This window comes from Schistocerca nitens, chromosome 3 (assembly GCF_023898315.1).
Source record: "Schistocerca nitens isolate TAMUIC-IGC-003100 chromosome 3, iqSchNite1.1, whole genome shotgun sequence".
NCBI classification, from domain to species: domain Eukaryota; kingdom Metazoa; phylum Arthropoda; class Insecta; order Orthoptera; family Acrididae; genus Schistocerca; species Schistocerca nitens.
Window position 1 is genome coordinate 769,786,140 of NC_064616.1, and position 23,555 is coordinate 769,809,694.

Below are 23,555 nucleotides of genomic sequence, written 5' to 3' on the forward strand. Positions count from 1 at the left end.
TGCTTCCATTTGCTGACCTGCTCTATTGTAGCTAAATGACAAAGGATCTTTCTTTCTATGTACTCGCAGCACATTACACTTGTCTACATTGAGATTAAATTGCCATTCCCTGCACCATGCGTCACTTCGTTGCAGATCCTCCTGCATTGCAGTACAATTTTCCATTGTTACAACCTCTCGATATACTACAGCATCATCCGCAAAAAGCCTCAATGAACTTCCGATGTTATCCACAAGGTCATTTACATATATTGTGAATAGCAACGGTCCTACGCCACTCCCCTGCGGCACATCTGAAATCACTCTTACTTCGGAAGACTTTTCTCCATTGAGAATGACATGCTGCGTTCTGTTATCTAGAAACTCTTCAATCCAATCACACGATTGGTCTGATAGTCCATATGCTCTTACTTTGTTCATTAAACGACTGTGGGGAACTGTATAAAATGCCTTGTGGAAGTCAAGAAACACGGCATCTACCTGTGAACCCGTGTCTATGGTCCTCTGAGTCTCGTGGACGAATAGCGCGAGCTGGGTTTCACACGATCGTCTTTTTTGAAACCCATGCTGATTCCTACAGAGTAGATTTCTAGTCTCCAGAAAAGTCATTATACTCGAACATAATACGTGCTCCAAATTTCTACAACTGATCGACGTTAGAGATATAGGTCTATAGTTCTACACATCTGTTTGACGTCCCTTCTTGAAAACGGCGATGCCCTGTGCCCTTTCCCAATCTTTTGGATCGCTACGATCTTCTAGAGACCTACGGTACACCGCTGCAAGGAGGGAGACAAGTTCCTTCGCGTACTGTACGTAAAATCGAATTGCGTATGTAAAATTCTTAGCAGGAGATGGGACAGGTCACTGGAACGCCTGCTAAGGCATCCGGATATAACAGATTTAGCGCTAGGAGGAGCAGCAGAGGGAAATTAGAGGGGCGTTCACTAAGTAATGCAACTTTTTTTCTGAAAGCAGGTTGGTTTTATTCAGGATTCCAGTACACCATATTTTTCCCCACACTTTTGGCTACAAAATCCTGTTTTTCAATATAGTCTCCGTTCAATGCAACGGCCTTAAGCGGTCTGGTTGACATCGGAGTCAACGTCTTGTCCGTGCCAATGTTTGATCGTGATCCGTCGATCAACTTTAGTGAGAGTGCCCGCACGTCCTAACATTGCAGAAGTCACAACTGTGTTCGGCCGGCGGGCACGCGGGAGATAGGCAGGCTTGCGCGACCTTGTTGCGATGATGACAGACCCCCGCGATGCCTTGGTTTTCCGCCAAAAGAAACTCAATGACAGCTCTCTGCTTGGAATGCACATCCGTTACAGACTCCATTTTGAACGCTATGTTTAGTGCCGCCTCCTATCCTAAATTCACGGAACTATAGGAGCTGAAGGGGGAGTCTTCCACGATATCCCACAAGTTCCGCGTTTTCGCAACCGAAATTGTTCCAGAAATAAAAGTGTTGTATTGCTCATTGAACGCTCCTTGCATTTCTGAATGATGGAAACAGAAATTTCTCTCTCTTATTGAAAGGATAGATGTAATATTAGAGGAATACACATTTACAATTTACAAACAAACATCATCATCATCTCTTCACACATTACAAAACTGTAAAAAGCTCTTCCCTTAGAAAGTGTAAAAGAAACTTGTACAGACGTTCATACTGCTTAATGCTGATTAAAGCTACGTTATTCTGCACGGCCTCTCTAAGGAAAACAAGCAGGGCTTGGAGGTGGAGACGGGCGCCCGTGTGCGCTATATCTGTGATGCTCCTCATTTTTATCAAATTTCGTCATCATATGCAGGAATATTTGGTTTCGTACAGATAAGCTCAGAGATTTACATGGACACTGTCTTCTTTAGCATCTCATCAACGTATACAGCCATTCCTGTCTCCCCTCAACCTCAGAACGTCCGCCCATGTTTTTGTACAGATCATTTACCCCATTAAAACTAAGTACTTTCGTTTTCCACTAGATTTTTCCTATTTCACAAATTCCTTAACGGAGTCACACTACCTGAACCGCCATCCGGAACAACGTGTGATCCCAACTTTTGCATATTGAGGGCAATCTGTACAGCAGTCACTGTATCAGGGGCGCTTTAGAGACCAGGATGCTGCCCCTAATTTATGTACCTCCGCATGATATATTTCAATAGGACAACGTCCGGCCACATGTGGCGAGAAATGTGTAAGCATTCTTCGAAAAACAAGTTGTACTACTGCTTCGGGACGTGCAAGTCTTCCTAACATCTGGAGTATTGTTGATCAGCAACGTGTTGATCACGATTCTTCAGCAACCACTGTTAATGCTATGTGGACAAACCGCGTGGCAGAAGATTCTTCGGCTGGTCCCGGCGGAGGTTCTAGTCCTCCCTCGGGCATGGGTGTGTGTGTTTGTCCTTAGGATAATTTAGGTTAAGTATTGTGTAAGCTTAGGGACTGATGACCTTAGTAGTTAAGTCCCGTAAGATTTCACACACAGAAGATTCTTGATAAACATAACCGAGTGCTATTTGATTGCGCGACACAGCATTTAAGTGCTCCGACTACACCACGTGCTGAATTTACACCACGCTGTTTTCTTTAACTCGGAGATACTCCCCTGTTCTCTAGTCCCAATCAAATGTGTATTTTCATGTATCTAAATTACAGTATGAAGTATTCCAGTCAGTAGAATCCATATGGGTGTCATAATTTCCACAAACGTTAGTGTATTAAATGATTCTACGTGCAATCTGAATGACATTCCACCTCAACAAAACTTCTCTCGTTTATAATTACTACCTTCACTTAATGAAGAGCATGATTGCCATACAACGTGCAAACACTGAAAATTATGCTGTTTATGCTGAATTGACTGGGAACCACAAAAACTATAGTTATACAAAACTGCCCAGAAGCTAAGGATAAAATAGATTTTAGTATACGTACCTAGTAGCCTTAAATACTTATCTCGAAGAATAAAGAACAAAGTGTGGCTAGAAACTAGTGTTTTCACATTCCGACCAGCCTGGCTATTGATTTCTCTGTTCTGAATATCCTCCTTCAATATGGGAAAGGTGAAAATGTTCAACGCCCAAGGTAAAGCAACGGTAAATCATGCAGCAAAATATTTAGACAAGTGGTACGTATCGAATTTTTACGCCTACATCCGTTTACGCTGTGTAAATTCCGATATCAGATCATAGAAAGTCTTAAATGACGTAGTTGGCAAACTTACAGAGCATGACAGGCAAGATTAACACTTGCTGTATGATTATATAGTGAAAATGTTTGTAATCCTTAAAAAGTTTGGTTCAAAATGGTTCAAATGGCTCTGAGCACTATGGGACTCAACTGCTGAGGTCATTAGTCCCCTAGAACTTAGAACTAGTTAAACCTAACTAACCTAAGGACATCACACACATCCATGCCCGAGGCAGGATTCGAACCGGCGACCGTAGCGGTCTCGCGGCTCCAGACTGCAGCGCCAGAACCGCGCGGCCACTTCGGCCGGCTTTAAAAAGTTTGCTATGCATGGTGATCGAAAGGTCCGTTAACATTTGAAAAGTCAATACTTCACGGAACAGTATGGGTCGAGTGCTAAAAATCGACACACATTTTGAAATAAGATGGTATTTTGTTGAAACCAAAAAAAGTGCACAAAAAGACCAACAGATGGCGCTTCATATGATACAAAAGCAATAATTAGCCTAAAAATTAATTTTTAGCAGAGATGATGTTCTTTGTTACAAATGCTAAACATGTTGGCCGTCATTAACCAACAATACCTGAAGGCGAGGGACAATGTTGTGAAGAGCACTGCACAGCATATCAGTAGGTATGGTGAGAAATTGCAGTCAGATGTTGTCTTTTGGTATCTCTAATGGCATCGGACGATCACGGTAGCCTTGCTACTTCAGGCTATCCCACAACCAATAACCACACGGACAGAGGTCTGGGGACCTGGGAGAGAAGCATGACGACGTTGAAGCTCAGCACGCGATTCTCACCTAGAGATTTTTCACACGTGTTCCTATATGGGATCGAGCGCCATCCTATATAAAAGTCATACCATCCGCCATGCTAAAAATTTTGTGTAAATTTTTACCTTTCTACCTACAATACTTCGTAAATTATTGCATTTTCAAATGTTTACGGACTTTCGGGTGACCCTTCACATTTTTCTCTCATATCATCCGTGAAATAATACTGCACGAAAAAACACCATGACATGCAAGTGGATCAAGATCTCTCCAAAAACTTCCATATGCAGAGTTTAGTACGACAAGTCTGAATATGTAGCACCAACTGTTTCATGCCTATGGGAAGGAAACCATAAGAGAAACACTTGACGTCCATATCCTAGGTACCTGCATTGAAAGCAGAATAAAGAATAACTTTCGATTTGCCGACCCCACCATTATGTTTTTTGACTCCGAACTACAGTGTCATTCATAACTGCCTCCAAGGCCTCAGAAGATGACTGCATGAAAACTATAAGACTACAATAGACACATAATCATAGGATAGAACATCTCACCTAATTTTTAACTCAAATTAGAGGTGTTCAAGATGGACAGCGTTTGTGATGCAGCAAACATCGATATGTGTCTGCAATTCATTAAAGTCGCTGGCGCTAATTGATTGCATTATAGGGCGTGAAAACAGCCCATTTTAGAGATTTGTTCGCTGGGTTGCCTCTTTGCTGGCGCGAACTTATTCCATGTGACAACATGGAGCGAATGGTTTGCTCGCATGTTCTCACATGTCTATCCGCAGTGGAACTACGCCATGGCGAATATTACAAATGGAGACTTGGAGAGATGATTTATCCACTGATAAGTTTTGTTTTTCCGTATGCCTTTTAGTTTTGCACAGTCGTCTTCTGAAACACCAGAGGCACTTATGAATAAATAATATATCTGTTTGTGACGATAGAGCCAATAAATGCATAAGCTCACGATGTGAGTCAGAGTGCAATTGAAACAAATTAAAAATCATGATAACACGTCGGACAAATTAAATTAAGTTTGTTGGCTGTTGGAGATCATAATAAATTGCAGGTGATTTCATATACTCTGCTCAAAAATTTTTTCGGGAATATGAGTTTGAGCGTCTGCCATACTCCACTCAGGAATAATTGGGGACTGTATGTGTTACCAAATTATATCTTTATCTTCCACGAATTAAGTACACAACAAAACATTACTGTATCCTCGTTCACTCACATAAGAGAAACTGAGATGTCCGAAGGTGTCGAAACCAGAGTGGAAACAATCATTCAGACCGCCATCCTGAAAGCTTTTTATTGGATTTCCAGAGCTTCAGTAACGTGTATGCTCTTCGTCAGCGTTTATCACCACCTGACACCTACGTGTCGTGCCCTGTATAAGTCTACAAATCTTCGTGGTAGCCGTTCCCATGCTTCAACGAGAACTCTTGAGAGTTCTTGGAGTCTGTGGTGGAAGAGTACGACCGCGAAGATATCTGTCAAGCATGAAACTTCCTGGCAGATTAAAACTGTGTGCCCGACCGAGACTCGAACTCGGGACCTTTGCCTTTCGCGGGCAAGTGCTCTACCATCTGAGCTACCGAAGCGCGACTCACGCCCGGTACTCACAGCTTTACTTCTGCCAGTATCTTGTCTCCTACCTTCCAAACTTTACAGAAGCTCTCCTGCGAACCTTGCAGAACTGGCACTCCTGAAAGAAAGGATATAGCGGAGACATGGCTTAGCCACAGCCTGGGGGATGTTTCCAGAATGAGATTTTCACTCTGCAGCGGAGTGTGCGCGGATATGAAACTTCCTGTCAGATTAAAACTGTGTGCCCGACCGAGACTCGAACTCGGGACCTTTGCCTTTCAGGAGTGCTAGTTCTGCAAGGTTCGCAGGAGAGCTTCTGTAAAGTTTGGAAGGTAGGAGACGAGATACTGGCAGAAGTAAAGCTGTGAGTACCGGGCGTGAGTCGTGCTTCGGTAGCTCAGATGACAGTCTGCCTTCGGCGGTGCTACGGCACGGACGTCTGTTTACGTCCCTGCCGGAGAAATTCGCGCCCGCATCTTTTGGTCGTGCGGTAGCGTTCTCGCTTCCCACGCCCGGGTTCCCGGGTTCGATTCCCGGCGGGGTCAGGGATTTTCTCTGCCTCGTGATGGCTGGGTGTTGTGTGCTGTCCTTAGGTTAGTTAGGTTTAAGTAGTTCTAAGTTCTAGGGGACTGATGACCATAGATGTTAAGTCCCATAGTGCTCAGAGCCATTTGAACCATTTGAGAAGTTCGCGCTCGCGCAGTTGTTTACCTCTTCGGCGTACTCGTGCGTTTCGACGACTCGATATAGAATGGCACATGCATACCGAGAGTCGACTCTCAAGATTAGTTTTTCGAATGAATATGCGAGACCGAAAGCCTACGAAATAGAAAGGTTCCTACGAGACGAAGTTAAACTTGACTACAACGAACTTATCGGAATCCACCTCTCCATAGTGAGCAGTGTCGTTTACGTCAAGCTGATTAACGATGCAGCATGTGACAGAATCATCCGAGATACTAAACATGGACTCAAATTTCCTCACTCTGATGGACATGTTGGAGAAGTAACTATCGATCATGCAGGACTGGGCTTACGAAACATACGTATTTTCGAACTTCCCTTCGAGGTTCCGTCTGACTTGGTCGTTGACGCCTTACTCCCATATGGAAGAGTGCTTAGCCACGTTGAGGAAAAATGGTCCAACTTCACGACATACCCCGTTCTCAATGGGGTGCGTCAAATCAGAATAGAACTGACACAACATGTACCCTCGTACTTGTTCATCGGCGGATGCAGAGCTATAGTCATATACGATGGACAACCCAAAACATGCTCAGGCTGCGGGAAAGAGGGCCACGTCCGTTCCGAATGTATGCAGCGGAGGATAGTGCAAGTTCCAAACGGCGAACCCGTGCCTCCGTCCACGTTGACGCCGCTGCCACTAACGTATGCGGACGCATTTCGAACGAATCCCATCCCGAAGAATGACCAGCTACAGAATCCTGACAGTTTACGGCAACCGACTGCGGCGGAGACCGCCTCCAGTGACGAAACGACGCACACCTCTGCCGCTCCGGCGCCGACGACGCACTTAACCGAGCGGAAAGGATCGGTAGGAGAAATGTAAATTGATCCTGCTGTTGTGCCGACAGCTGCTTTCGTCCCTGAGCACCGGGAGTCACTTCCGCACTCGGATACGGAGGCGCACACGCGCAAACAACGATCGCCGAAGCGCCACAAGAAACGACGGCTACCGCCGTCGGATACTTGCTTACTGCAGTCCACGTCAGATGGACTTGGGTGTAACGTCGATACAGTGCATCCGGATGCGCAACGGGAGGTTCTACCTCCCACACAGCAGTACGACGCGAATCATGCTACACAGGGGTTGAATACAGACACACCGGACGGAAAGCTGACGGAAGGAGTCCCTCCACCCACCGCAGCAACGCCACCGCCTTCGGTCAGCCCGGCCGGAGAGACACGACGGGAGCTGGACCTCCAGCACAGGAACTGGGCCGACAAATCCGATACTGACCCCCACACCGACGACGCACCCGCCGTGGCGAGTGCTGCGTCCACCGGATGTTAACCGCGCAGAAGATGCAGACTGACGCACAGACAGCATGTCACCGGGCAGAAGCACACAAATTAACATAAGCGTTCATGTGCGCTTTACGCACTGAGGAACAGCGGCAGGCATATCGAACAGCCTCTATTAATATTAATACGATCAGAACGCCTGTCAAATTGCAATTCTTACGAGACATGTTGCATGCGTCAGACGTCGACGTCGTTCTGCTGCAGGAAGTATGTGTTGAGAGCTTCCCCGACCTCTATGAGTACGATACGTACATTACACCTACTACCGACGCGGCAGCGGAACAGCGATAATTCTACGTAGCGGCATAGTAGCCGAGGACGTGGTGTACCTGCCGTCAGCGCGAGGACTGGCACTCACAGTGCTGGGAGTACGGGTCGTTAACATTTACGCACCGCCGGGGTCAGACAGACGGCGCGACCGATCCCGATTTTACGCAGAGGAGATTGCAACACTATTCTTAGGTCGGTATGAACATGTCTTATTTGGAGGCGACTTCAACTGCGTGCTCGCACCAAAAGATCAACACCCACGTTATACTTCGTGCCCGGAGCTGCGACAACTCATACAGGACATGAATCTCATTGATACATGGGAGAAGATACATGGCGACAGACGTGGATACACCTATGTCACGAGTCACTCTGCAAGTCGTCTCGATCGCATTTACGTAACACGTCGTCTCGAACCTGCGATCCTCGATGCGGAATTGTGGCCTGTCACCTTTTCAGATCACATAGCATATATATGCACGGTCTCCTTGAGTCGTCAACAAGTGTGGAGGAGTCGCAGTGTTTGGAAACTGAATACAGCACACCTTAGGGAACCTGAGTGTAAACGCTTAGTCGAAGACGCCTCCCGACATATCCGACGACGTTGCAGTGGTGGCTGGAATGCGTTAAGCCTGCATTGCGCCGAGCGTTAATTGCATACGGAAGAGAGCAGACGATGTGGAGGCGATACACGACGGAATTTTATTTCACGATGCTCCGCGAACTTTCTGTACAAGCACCTTCACAGGAGCGTCGTGCCGGTATAAAACGAGCACAGGCCCACATAATTTCCATAACGCGCCGCCGACTGGAGGGTGTCGCAATCCGTGCAAGGGCCTTTGAACGAGTCCGTGGAGAATCCCCGTCGATGTATCACGTTATCAGAGAAAAACAACGTAGTCGCAGAACCTTAATACAGACGGTCGTACTGCCAGATGGTCGCCGCATGACAACGCAAAAAGACATTGCCAAAGCTTTCGTGGAACACTACGGTCATCTCTATGAAGAAGCGGAACACGATCAGGCAGCCTTTCATGAGGTCCGACGAACGCTCTCCGCGTGTCTCGACGAGTCGGCCAACCCGGAGATAACAGGTGAAATTACAGTTGACGACGTAATGGAAGCGATTGATAAGGGAGCGTCGCACAAATCGCCGGGGCCCGACGGGTTTCCGTTAGAGTTCGATCGTACATTTAAAGATCTCATGATTCCACGATGGACTGCCATGTACTGCGAATTGATGTCTCCCAACGTGCGTCTTCCACCCACCTTCGTGGAAGGAATGATCATCCCCATCCACAAACCATCTGGCGGCACAGGGATACAGGCCTACCGGCCACCGACCCTTCTTAATTGCGACTATAAGATCTACGCCAGGATACTTGCAGCACGCTTTAAACGCGTGATACGCCAAGTGATTTCACTCGACCAAACCCAGCTAGGTGGAGCTAGCGATATACAAACGGCACTCAGCGACTACCGCGATGTTATCGCACTGGCTTCAACATGTCGTCTCCGGGGTGTATTGGTATCGATAGACTTCGATCGCGCATTTGACAGGCTGAGTCATGCTTATCTCACGGACGTGATGACGAAAATGAAGTTTCCGGAAAGTTTTGTCACCGTCGTCATGAGACTACTCCACGGAGCCGCATCCAAAGTGCTCATCAATGGACGCTTGGTGGGGCCCATCACCATCTCACGATCGGTCAGACAAGGGTGCCCGCTGTCAACGATATTGTATGCCATCGCTGTCGAGCCGCTGCTTTGCGGGCTCCGGAATCGACTCCAAGGAATGACGATAAGGCACAACAAGTTTATATGCCGAACATACGCAGATGACCTATTGTTTTTAGCACGGTCAGGCGACGAGGCAAGAGCGGCCCTGCATTGGATTAATTTGTATTGTATGGCTACGGGAAGTCGCCTGAACATGGCAAAGTCGGGAGCGATGAACATCGGGAGAGGACTCCCGACAGGAAGTGTAGCACCATTACAGCCGATCAACAAGATGAAATGCCTAGGAATTATCTTCACTACAGACGTTCGACGCACGGTGGCACTGAGTTACAGACATCTGCAAACAATTCGTGCGAGTGTCCGAAGTCACAGGTTAAGGGCACTGGATAAAGGGTCACCTTTGCCAACACTTATCCAGCCTCTCGCATCCCCCACCTGGCACAAGTTCTTCCTATGCCGGTGGTGTTGGCCCGCCGAATCCTGGCGGCACTAGGATATTTTGTGAGCACAGGTCTGGTTTTTAAGGTAGGATACGAAACCCTCACCCTTCCTCGTAGTCGTGGAGGTCTTGGACTAGTCCACGTACGCGACCGAGCAGTGGCTATTTATGTAACCACAATGATAAAGATGTGGACACGACACCAGACAAGTCTGACGGGCAGCTTGATAGACGGACTCGCTCCACCTTCTCGTTCGGCTCCGGTAGCGGTGGCTCACATCTCACCATCGCTTGCCCATATGCGAACCTTCTTTGTGGAACACAGTTATGTACATATGGAACTACCGATTACCAGGACGGCAACGGCACTTGATATATATCACATCTTGACTCGACGACGGCCGAATAATGCCGTAGAGCGCCGCCAACCAACAGTTACGTGGTGAGTGGTATGGCGTACAGTGCACCACCCACACCTTGATACGGGAACGCGCGCACTGTGGTATCAGGTGGTAAATGGGAAATACGTGACTCGTTCCAGGTTGCATACAATTCATATGGCGGACGAGCCACTGTGTCCGCAGTGCAATGTTATAGACACTGAGGAGCATCGCCTGATATGCGCTCCTTCGGCGGACGTATGGTGTTTGGTCAAAAAAATGATCGCCTTCCTCCTTCGGGTGGGGCCGCAAACAATAGAACCACGCACACTACTTCTCCCAGATAGGACATATTATCCCCGAACGAAGACAAACGCAGTGACTTGGATTCGAGGTTTGACTGTGCGTTATCTTTTCCGAGACGGCAGTAAGAATGTGCTTGACTTTTGGGCCTTACTACAGGAACATCACTCACAGCTTATGAGACATCCGAGATATCGAACATATTACGCAAATTTTTTAGGGAGTGCCTTGCTTGACCCCCCACCCAGTTGGGGTGTCCCGGGTAGGAGAATGTAATTATTGTCTATAAGTATCAGAACAAGAAAGGACCAGGACAGTGGAGAGGATCCACAAACACACGTGAAGACGTACCAGACACCAACGCGAGGTATGACGGGATTAGCGAGGTACGCCCCTAAAAGAGGAACGTAGAACGCTATTGTTTTGTATTGACAGAAGCAGGATATTTTATTTTATTTTTTTCACTATTATGTAAAAAAAAGTCCACTTATTTCCGTTTCCCAGAAAAATTTTATTTTATAAAGTCATCGTCTTATACATTTAAAGAAAAAATGCTAGAAGCAGTTTATGTTTGTTATTGTAAAAAAAAAATGGTAGAGCACTTGCCCGCGAAAGGCAAAGGTCCCGAGTTCGAGTCTCGGTCGGGCACACAGTTTTTATCTGCCAGGAAGAAAAAAAAATGGGGTTTACATCGAGACTCACAGCTGGCCATTCCATTGCTTCAATGTCCAGGCTTTGCAAGACATCCATGGATGTATCTAGATTAACTAAGCAGCAGTTAGGGTAGCTACCTAGAGATCAAGAGAGTAGTCCCAACTGACAAAGTAGCAAAGATTTGGGAAGACATAGCAATAACACAAAATCCCATAATTATGACTTTCCAGTAATCCTTTACACCTGTGTTTAATGAGTGGCACGTAGAATTAGTGGCCTGAAGTGAGCAGACGTGTTCCGGATATGGTGTTGGCGTAGATAGCACGGTATTAAGAGAACTGAAAAGAAAATGATGATTCATTCGTAGAAGAGCCCTTGTCGTGCTTGTAAACCACAGAGACCTACGTTCTGTTGGGTATATTATCTGGAGGGTTGAAATGATCCTTGAAAAGTTGATATCACACGGAGAAATTGCAGGCAGAACACGTAGAGGAAGATCAGCAAATTTACAGATAAAGTCGACTATGGGCATGCAGTTCAAATACTCCTTTAGAAATACTGAAGAAATTCGCAGTTCGCTCGAGAAAGTCACTGCTCTTATATATTAGTAACGTAGATCTTAATTATATTATAGCAACATCGAAAAGATAAACAAAGTCGGTGAAAGACACACATAAAAAAATAAAAAGCGAACAATATTCTCCATAAATCGTAATTGTACTACCTACTTAGAGTAGGTACCTGTATGTTGTCCTAATGCGTCCTCGATAATATTTGCACCTTCGTCGTGAACAGAATATAATCTCTTAAACAAGTTTACAGTTTAACAGACACTGGCGAGAATATCCATTTAATGGACTGACCAGAGAAATATCTGACCCAAAATCGTGTAGAGCATGTCTAACATGCATTAGTGAGATGGCTTCTCACGACTGGAATATGCTGCTAACAGAGCTTTCGAAGGACCTCATCGGGAGTACGCCAAGTCACTACCAAGCATGTGCGACAAATAAGCCTAACCAAATCTCCGATTAACAATTTTATTGTTGTGGGATAGACTGTTACATTGAGTGTATCATATGTGTCAGTGGTTAGCACACTGGACTCGCATTCGGGAGGACGACGGTTCAATCCCGTCTCCGGCCATCCTGATTTAGGTTTTCTGTGATTTCCCTAAATCGCTTCAGGCAAATTCCGGGATGGTTCCTTTGAAAGGGCACGGCCGATTTCCTTCCCCATCCTTCCCTCACCCGACCTTGCGCTCCGTCTCTAATGACCTCGTTGTCGACGAAACGTTAAACGCTAATCTCCTCCTCCTCTTATGTGTCAGGACTTTTATAATTATGTGTTTAGGGCAATTGTAATCCAAATATCTTACCTTCTTACGCAAACATTCCGACGATCTATTTAGAAACTATACTTTCGCTGCTTAATAAGGTGAGCTATTGGATACTAGTCGTAATCATTCGGTTTTTTATTTATTTTCGTCCCCACTACTAACTGTAAGAGCGGGCTGGCAACAGCCAAAGTGTCGCTCTTCGGCCACTGCATTACATTATTTACATTTTTAATACAAAACATTTAAAAGATAAAGATGCGATGAGGGTGTTGTGATGGGGGCTTGTGGTAGCTGTGGATGGGGATTTGGGATGTGGGATGTATTATGGAGAATGTTACACGGAAATTGATGTTGCTTATACAAGTTGGAAGGAACTAGTAGGTGGGATGTAGCGGTTAGGAGATGTGTGGGTTGAGAGCTGAACAAAGATAGGGTGGGTTGCAGCGTTAATTTGTGATGAGTCCAGTAGGTTATGGTTAGAGATAAGAGTTGATTAGATGGATAAGTTCATGTTCTGAGTGGTGAAAATAATTGAAATTACTCTGAAAAAGGGCATGGAGTGTCTGAAGCCGAATGGAACGTGTAACGTGGTGATAGAGGGACGGCAGCAAGCCAGAGTCTCAAGAATAGGGCGTCGCGAATCAGGTTTGCCGCAAACGTAGAGAACATTTACTTTAGATTTGTCTTAATAGAAAGTAGAGTTGGCCCCATACAAACTGAGACTCATGCTTTCCGGTATTACACCAACTCATCAAAAGTATCTGGACCCTTTTATCTAATGTGGACGTGACAGCTAGATGTCACAAGAGGCAGACCCGCCATTATAAAAGGAGGCGGGGAGTACTGCGTTATCAACAGAGAAGCAATAATAGCAAATCTGTCGGTCGGGAGAGTTCAGTGACTTCGAACATGGATGATTGAATGTCGCCTGAGTAACAAATCCAGCAGCAACATTTCAACACTTCTAAAGCTACCTGTGTCGACAGTTGGTGTTGTGATTGTGAAGTGGAAATGCGTGAGAACAACCACAGCTAACCCAAGACCTGGCGAAGTTCGTTTATTGACGCTCAGGGACCGTCGAGCATTGCGAGCGTAGTTGTAACAATTCGCATGAAATCGGCGGAAGGAATCACGTGTGAGTCCCAAACTGCTACCGGCTAGCACAAAAAAGAATGAAGTAGAATGAGCAGGTATTCGTAAGCTGTACTCAGTGCTAAGCGATGCTTGAAGTTGTGTAACTAAAGACGCCCGTAGACAGTAGATGATTGTTAACTAAAGATTTCGAGTGATGAATCGCACAAACCCTGTAGCAATCCAATGGAAGGGCCTGAATTTGGCGAATGCCTACTGAACATTACCAGACATCATGTGTAGCGCCAGCTGTGAAGTACAGAGGAACTCGTGTTTCAGTGTAGGGGTGCTTTCCATGGTTAGGGTGTGGTCCCCTTATTGCGCTTCAGAAAACGCTATATGCGGACGGATGTTTACAGCACTGTGTAATGCGTACAGTATAACAACAGTTCGGAGACGATGACTGTATGTGTCAACATACAATGCGTCCTGTCAACAAGCAGCATCTGTGAAACAACGATTTGTGAACAATACCGTTCCTAAATGGACTGGGCTGTCATTCCCCTACAGACAGACACCTCACTGAAATAGTTCCCAGCAGATTTCAGGCCGTCATAATGCGAAGGGAGGACACACTCCATGTTAATGTCGACTAATAGGTGTCCGGATACTTTTGATCAGATAGTGTATCTGTATTTTGCCAGCCGGTGTGGCCGTGCGGTTCCAGGCGCTTCAGTCTGGAACCGCGTGACCGCTACGGTCGCAGGTTCGAATCGTGCCTCGGGCATGGATGTGTGTGATGTCCTTAGGTTAGTTAGGTTTAAGTAGTTCTAAGTTCTAGGGGACTGATGACCACAGATGTTAAGTCCCATAGCGCTCAGAGCCATTTTGTATCTGTACTTTGAACAGATGATGGCACTGAGACACTATGAGAGAATTGTTTTGCGCAGGTGATCAGCTACGACTCGGCGCGGGGCGGCGTGTCGGTGATCACCGACAAGGGCGAGGTGACGACCAGCTACCTGCTGGTGCAGGACGCCCACCCGAGGGACTCCGGCGACTACTCGTGCCGGCCCAGCAACGCTGACGTCGCGCGCGTCACAGTCCACGTGCTGCACGGTCGGTACCACTGCGCCGACGGGCGGGATTGCAAATCGTCCATGTTGAATTCGATTACATGATCGACATCCAGACGTCGATGGCTGATAATAATCGATTTTCAATGACGAATTTATACACTCCTGGAAATGGAAAAAAGAACACATTGACACCGGTGTGTCAGACCCACCATACTTGCTCCGGACACTGCGAGAGGGCTGTACAAGCAATGATCACACGCACGGCACAGCGGACACACCAGGAACCGCGGTGTTGGCCGTCGAATGGCGCTAGTTGCGCAGCATTTGTGCACCGCCGCCGTCAGTGTCAGCCAGTTTGCCGTGGCATACGGAGCTCCATCGCAGTCTTTAACACTGGTAGCATGCCGCGACAGCGTGGACGTGAACCGTATGTGCAGTTGACGGACTTTGAGCGAGGGCGTATAGTGGGCATGCGGGAGGCCGGGTGGACGTACCGCCGAATTGCTCAACACGTGGGGCGTGAGGTCTCCACAGTACATCGATGTTGTCGCCAGTGGTCGGCGGACGGTGCACGTGCCCGTCGACCTGGGACCGGACCGCAGCGACGCACGGATGCACGCCAAGACCGTAGGATCCTACGCAGTGCCGTAGGGGACCGCACCGCCACTTCCCAGCAAATTAGGGACACTGTTGCTCCTGGGGTATCGGCGACGACCATTCGCAACCGTCTCCATGAAGCTGGGCTACGGTCCCGCACACCGTTAGGCCTTCTTCCGCTCACGCCCCAACATCGTGCAGCCCGCCTCCACTGGTGTCGCGACAGGCGTGAATGGAGGGACGAATGGAGACGTGTCGTCTTCAGCGATGAGAGTCGCTTCTGCCTTGGTGCCAATGATGGTCGTATGCGTGTTTGGCGCCGTGCAGGTGAGCGCCACAATCAGGACTGCATACGACCGAGGCACACAGGGCCAACACCCGGCATCATGGTGTGGGGAGCGATCTCCTACACTGGCCGTACACCACTGGTGATCGTCGAGGGGACACTGAATAGTGCACGGTACATCCAAACCGTCATCGAACCCATCGTTCTACCATTCCTAGACCGGCAAGGGAACTTGCTGTTCCAACAGGACAATGTACGTCCGCATGTATCCCGTGCCACACAACGTGCTCTAGAAGGTGTAAGTCAACTACCCTGGCCAGCAAGATCTCCGGATCTGTCCCCCATTGAGCATGTTTGGGACTGGATGAAGCGTCGTCTCACACGGTCTGCACGTCCAGCACGAACGCTGGTCCAACTGAGGCGCCAGGTGGAAATGGCATGGCAAGCCGTTCCACAGGACTACATCCAGCATCTCTACGATCGTCTCCATGGGAGAATAGCAGCCTGCATTGCTGCGAAAGGTGGATATACACTGTACTAGTGCCGACATTGTGCATGCTCTGTTGCCTGTGTCTATGTGCCTGTGGTTCTGTCAGTGTGATCATGTGATGTATCTGACCCCAGGAATGTGTCAATAAAGTTTCCCCTTCCTGGGACAATGAATTCACGGTGTTCTTATTTCAATTTCCAGGAGTGTAGAACGGCAAAAAAGCAACATCTAATATCACATTATTAATCGATAAATGCAGCATTAATTAACATTAATTAAGCATTAACTATCCTTAAAAATTTCGTCTGCTGACTGTAAAAATAACATTTTTGAGAGCAGTTTCACTTCAGTCAATTGTACGATACTGCAGTGCCTGTGTTATTCTGAATACGCTGCAATGTTCCTTTGGACATGCATGCATGTCTGAAAAAATATTGCATTGTGTTGAGAATAAAACAGGCACTGCAATATCGTATTTATCCGCTGACACCGGGCAAGCGGCTTTCAAGTCAAACGCCCGACCTGTATGGCAATACACATAATGTATGTACGAGTACAGATTGCAGACGCATGGTTGACGACATGTGGAAGTTTGGGTCTGACTAGCAAGTGGTAAGGTGACCGCGCGCGATGAGCGTGAAATACGGATTCGACTCCCAGACGGGCACAAAGTTTCATTGTCGTCATTTCATTCTACTGCTGATGGTTGTCCATATTCGCAACTGCGAATACATTTCATGTATTTCAGTCAAAAATGGTTTAAATGGCTCTGAGCACTATGGGACTTAACAGCTAAGGTCATCAGTCCCCTAGAACTTAGAACTACTTAAACCTAACTAACCTAAGGACATCACACAACACCCAGTCATCACGAGGCAGAGAAAATCCCTGACCCCGCCGGGAATCGAACCCGGGAACCCGGGCGTGGGAAGCGAGAACGCTACCGCACGACCACGAGCTGCGGACGTATTTCAGTCAATTTTGTCCTTGACCAAAAGCATATGCTGCTTTGGAGGATATTTTTCAGAAGCTCACAAAGTTACTATACAGCTCAAATATACCGCTGGAAAAAATTAGTACATCCCTTCAGAGGTTTCCAGTTCTCTATAGATTTATTGTTGCAACAGTGCACATGGAGGACATCAAATGATTACTTTTAAAGATCAATAGCACAAGCGATTCAGAGGTAATAGACCTATACTGAAACACCCATACTAGTACGTGGTGTGGCCTCCACGGGCGTCAATGCACGCTCTGACTCTAGCATTCAGTCGATCGCACAGATGGTGAATACTGTCCTGGGATACCTTATGCCACGCCTGCTCGACCTGTTCATATAGTTCCGCAAGAGTTGTTGGTTGAAGAATTGCACGAACTACTTCTCGTCCCATCATATCCCACACGTGCTCGATTGGAGATAAGTCCGGAGACGATGCTCGCCAAGGAAAGTGCTGCCGCGACTAGTGCACACATATCAGATGCAGAGCACGGGCAGCGTCTGGGCGAGAATTATTCTGTTGGAACAACACATCACTTTCCTGACGCAAGAACCGCAAGAGAATGGATCTAACAACATTCTGCATGTACCGAGCGCTGGTTAGCGTCCCCTCCAGAAGCAGCAAAAGTGAACGAGAGTTGTAGCTTATCGTACCCCAGACCATAAGGCCTATGGAGGGGCCAGTGTGTCTTGCACGAAAGCACTAACAAGGGAACCTCCCCAGCGCACCCCCCTCAGATTTAGTTATAAGTTGGCACAGTGGATAGGCCTTGAAAAACTGAACACAGATCAATCGTGAAAACAGGAAGAAGTTGTGTGGAACTACGAAAAAATAAGCAAAATATACAAACTGAGTAGCCGGCCGCGGTGGTCTAGCGGTTCTAGGCGCGCAGTCCGGAACCGCGCGACTGCTACGCTCGCAGGTTCGAATCCTGCCTCGGGCATGGATGTGTGTGATGTCCTTAGGTTAGTTAGGTTTAAGTAGTTCTAAGTTCTAGGGGACTGATGACCACAGATGTTAAGTCCCATAGTGCTCAGAGCCATTTTGAACAAACTGAGTAGTCCATGTGCAAGATAGGCAATATCAAGGCTAAGATGAGCTCCGGAGCGCCGTGGTCCCGTGGTTATCGTGAGCAGCTGCGGAACGAAAGGTCCTTGGATCAAGTCCTCCCTCCAGCGAAAAGTTTTATTTTTTATTTTCAGTTTATGTAACAAACTCTTATGTTTTCATCACTTTTTTGGGAGTGATCATCACATCCACAAGAAAACCGAAATCGCGTTAGGTAGAAGAATCTTTTTACCCATTCCCAAGTGTACAAGTTAGGTGGGTCGATAATATATTCCTGTCATGTGACGCACATGCCGTCACCAGTGTCGCATAGAATATATCAGACGCGTTTTCCTGTGGAGGAATCGGTTGACCTATGACCTTGCGATCAAATGTTTTCGGTTCCCATTGGAGAGGCACATCCTTTCGTCTACTAATCGCACGGTTTTGCGGTGCGATCGCAAAACACAGACACTAAACGTATTACAGTGAACAGAGACGTCAATGAACGAACTGACAGATCATAACTTTGCGAAAATAAAGAAATTAAACTTTTCACTGGAGGGAAGACTTGAACCAAGGACCTCTCGTTCCGCACCTGCTCACGCTAACCACGGGACCACGGCGCTCCTGAGCCCACATAAGCCTTCATGTTGCCTATCTTAGGCATGGACTACTCAGTTTGTATATTTTGTTTGTTTTTTCATAGTTCCATACAACTTCTTCCTGTTTTCTCGGTTGATCTGTGTTCAGTTTTTCAAGGCCTATCCAGTGTGCCAACTTATATCTAAATCTGAGAGGGGTGCGATGGGGAGGTTCCCTTGTAAGAGACAGCGCTCACCAGATATATGTCGTACCCGAAAACGACTATCACTTGCGTACAGCCAGAATCTACTTTCATTGCTGAAGACCAAGGCGTGCCATTCCATCAGCCAAGTGATCCTCTGATGGCACCAGACGATCCGTGCACATCGATGCTCTGGCGTGAGTGAAAACCGGGCTACCTCTAGCCCGTTTTTTTGCTTGCCTGTAGTCCCACTGTTAATAACCGGTTCGCAACAGTTCGTGTTGACACGTCTCGCAAGCCCTCTTATCTGCATTGCGTTAGCTGTATGGTGTGCCACTGCTGCTCTTACAAAACGATGATGCTGGCGGTTGTCTGTGCTGCATGGACATCCAAAACCTCATCCACGTGTATGAGAATGTTCACTTGATCACTGACACCAGTATCGTTGCACAACTGACGCAGCACGTCCAACTTATGTAGCAATTCTCCAAAAGAACCATCTAGCCACTCTGAAGGCCACAATTTGACCCCTTTCAAACCCACTCAGTTGGCTGTAGGAAACACGTGTGCATCTCTGTGGCATGGTTGTCTGCTTGCTTCACACGTTTGGACCACACTAAGCCTTCTGGCTTTGAGAGTTCCATATCAAAGGGTAGACACAGATAGCGCCCTGGTAACTATGCCACTACGCTATCTGATGGTGGACGATACGGAAACCATTATCAGTGCATCTACTACCCCCATGTGGCATATGCCGGCATCAGATCAAAATCGTCGTCACCAGGTGTACTAATCTCTTTCCGACAGTGTATTTAAGTGCAATTTTCTAGGCGCTCCAGTCCGGAGCCGCGTTGCTGCTACGGTCGCAGGTTCGAATCCTGCCTCGGGCATGGGTGTGTGTGATGTCCTTAGGTTAGTTAGGTTTAAGTAGTTCTAAGTTCTAGGGGACTGATGACCACAGCAGTTGAGTCCCATAATGCTCAGAGCCATTTGAACCATTTTTTGCAATTTTCTGTAGATTTGTTTAGGTAGTACCAATAACGTGACTGAATACATCTAATGAATCTTGTTTAAGACCTAAAGGCGATCTTTCAGATAATAACGGAACTGTGACAGTAGGTGCGTTTCCATTCCAGTTGGCAAATTATTCCTTTCTTGTGTTGTTTGTAATGTTCACTCCATAAATCAAACTTGGTTTCCCTGTTTTACAGCAATGTATCAAGGTGTTGCTAATTCACACTGGCGATCATTTCAACAGCTGCTCGCTAAATTTGATAATTTTGATTGCTTTCGAATTTGATCAAGCATTTTGAAATCGCTAATGTGTTAACATATTCAGTTACTAGCAAGCCGCTTTAGGATTTCTGTTATGTTTTTACTCTACAGAATCTCTTCAATAGTCTGTGTAGGTTACATGCCGGATATTTTGATATTCTGTATCCTTATTATTGGGATTACTTTACCGCTAGCGACGTACTTTTCTTACGCAAATTTCTCAAGTAGTCGCAGGCCACAGAATATTCACAACCATATGCCAGAACTAAAACATTTGCCGCTGTTAGTGTTGGTGCTGTAGCATGTCAATATATGATATTACTAGTCACTGAAGGATTTTTACAGCTGCTTCCAATCATATAGAACGTTTAATTCCATTCAGTGGATACTTCTTTTTTAGTTTGAGGTTTAATTCTTTTCTTAGCTAATCATTTCTACTACACTTTGTTGAAATCAAGCTGCAATCCTTTGCCCAGCAGTAATCAACACAGACAGATTGTCAGTCCTTACCACGTTGAGCCTATGGGCAACACACGAAATATAACTTTGTCTTCGAAATTCTGGTTCTACTCCATTAGCAACTGCACTGACGTCAAAACGAGATATTTCCAGAAAAAGATTTGAGCAAGTGACGAAGTAATTATTGAAAGTAGTAACTAGAAGCCTGCTTCGCTACCAACATCGAAGGTCCATATTACGTCTTTAACATCGACTTACGATGTTTCATATATTTCAGTATCGATATTGAAACATCGATGTTTAAAATACCACTCTGATAGTTTGTAAATATCGATGATATCGTACGCCGTTAGGCCGCACTTTATACTCATTGTTACTATTGTTGACTGATTTGTATGGAAATAGCTGGCTGGTACAGTTATCACCAAATGCACAAGGCGTTGCGGTGACCCCACTGGGATATCTCTTAAACCATCCACAGATTGAACAACTCTCTCATTAACACAAATGCCGATGTGAAATATCACTAGGCGGTCACGCTGTTGTCTGGAGACATATAGCAACATTCTTTCAGCAACTGCATGCATGGATCGTGTACCCACTTGGTCCGTGACTGACAGTAAGTACGCCATTTATTCTGTCGTAACCAAAATAAGTTCACTGCATAATTACATGCATTATTGCACGTTATAGTGATATCGTGCACGCCATCACAATACATGGTAATAAGTGGGCCTGCAGTAGGGATTCGCTAAACTGTTAATGACATGTATTAGCATACAATGTTTCAGTTCAAATGGTTCAAATGGCTCTGAGCACTATGGGACTCAACTGCTGTGGTCATAAGTCCCCTAGAACTTAGAACTACTTAAACCTAACTAACCTAAGGACATCACACACATCCATGCCCGAGGCAGGATTCGAACCTGCGACCGTAGCGGTCGTGCGGTTCCGGACTGTAGCGCCTTTAACCGCTCGGCCACTCCGGCCGGCTGTTTCAGTTCCAGCCAAGTACTAGGTTCCTGAAACCTATTAATTATTTAGTAGATTCCACGTAGGTTATAAAGTACACTGAAACCAGAAAATTATTTAGTAGATTCCACGTAGGTTATAAAGTACACTGAAACCAGAAAAATAGTTCGCGTTACTGTAGTAAAAAAAAAAAAAAAAATGGTTCAAATGACTCTGAGCACTATGGGACTTAACAGGTCATCAGTCCCCTAGAACTTAGAACTACTTAAACCTAACTAACCTAAGTACATCACACAACACCCAGTCATCACGAGGCAGAGAAAATCCGTGACCCCACCGAGAATCGAACCCGGGACCCCGTGCTCGGGAAGCGAGAACGCTATCGCGAGACCACGAGCTGCGGACACTGTAGTACTTTGAATGTAGATTTATTGTTCATTTTCTTCGCTCCAGATGCTTTTTCTGGTTATTCACAGTCGTTTTGAACCACATTATGTTTGACTACAAATATTGCACTGTACAGTTTTCTTACTTTCGTCCATTACAGAAAATATTCCCACAAATAACAAGAATGCTGTCTTTTATTCTTTGTTAACAACCTCACAAAACAACGCACTAAAGTTTAACTTAAAATTTCAGTACTACGCTTTCATATGGCACATCACATTTGCACATTTCGCGAGTAGAGGATTGCAGCCATGAACGAACACCACACTTGAAGCTGTAAATGTCTCACAGCTTCCACGTAGGAACGATGGTATTCCTTGCGCAGTGTAATGACTGCGCTCGGTTGTCTGTGCCTATTAACTATTACAAGGAAGCAAAGCTCCGCGTTATGGCCCTAAACGGCCAATCGGGACCGATCGGCAACCGTGTCATATTGTGCCAATGACGTCACTGGTTGCTGTATAGAGGGGCGTGGCGTCAGCACGTGGCTCTCCTGGTCGTTGTCCACTTTTTTCAGGTTAGAGCAGCCACTTCTCAGTCAAGTAGCTCCTCACTAGGCTGAATGCACCCCATTCCAGTCCTCCCACCAAGTAAGCATCCTTTACCGTACCGGGAATCGAAAGAGGTTCCTCCGCATTGCAACCAGACACGCTGACCACTGAGCTACATAGGCGGACTGTTAACTGTTACGGAAGGAATTAAATGCGTTAAAGTCTCGAATTACATCCTACCTTGGTGGAGCTATTAATAAGTAATGATTACAGCTCAGAGTGGCCGCGATGGAACGAATACGTTGCAGGCGTGTGGATAACACTCAAATTGTAAGGAAATATATGTGTATAATACGTTGTGGGAGGAACTCTGAGGCCGCCTATTACAGTACCAAAGCACGAATGGTATTCATTAGTTTAAAATTACTTAACTTTAACAACAACAAAATTAATGTATAAAAACTGAATAGTTTTCTCATTGCATCGAAATAAATGATGAAAACTCTTTTCTGTTAAGAATTTAATAGAGTCCTGCATGGAGCATAGGCCTTTTACTTGTTTAATAGGTGTGACACAATAACACTGTTCTTTTAACTAATTAGTTATTCTAATTAATATTGTGACTCCAGCAGCTGCGCTTACTTCATACTCAAAAGAAACATAATTGACCTGGAGTCCCATCTGACGCCTAATGTCTGACTTCAGGGCAGATTGTTCCACTGTTAAATATGGCACCAATCTTTGATGTATTCTTCTGTACTTCGATGAAACCGCGATTTTTTTAGAGAACACAAATGTCCGTA

The 23,555-nt window shown here is 46.1% G+C and overlaps 1 protein-coding gene across 2 annotated transcripts in view; it reads left to right on the forward strand.

The window, feature by feature from the left end:
- Positions 1–23,555, forward strand: part of LOC126249757 (protein turtle homolog B-like) — a 472,837-nt gene that overhangs the window by 388,648 nt on the left and 60,634 nt on the right. For both annotated transcript variants that reach the window (XM_049951444.1, XM_049951445.1), the window contains one exon: positions 14,775–14,943. In XM_049951444.1, coding sequence (XP_049807401.1) covers positions 14,775–14,943 — 169 coding nt within the window. The remainder of the gene's footprint in view (positions 1–14,774; positions 14,944–23,555) is intronic.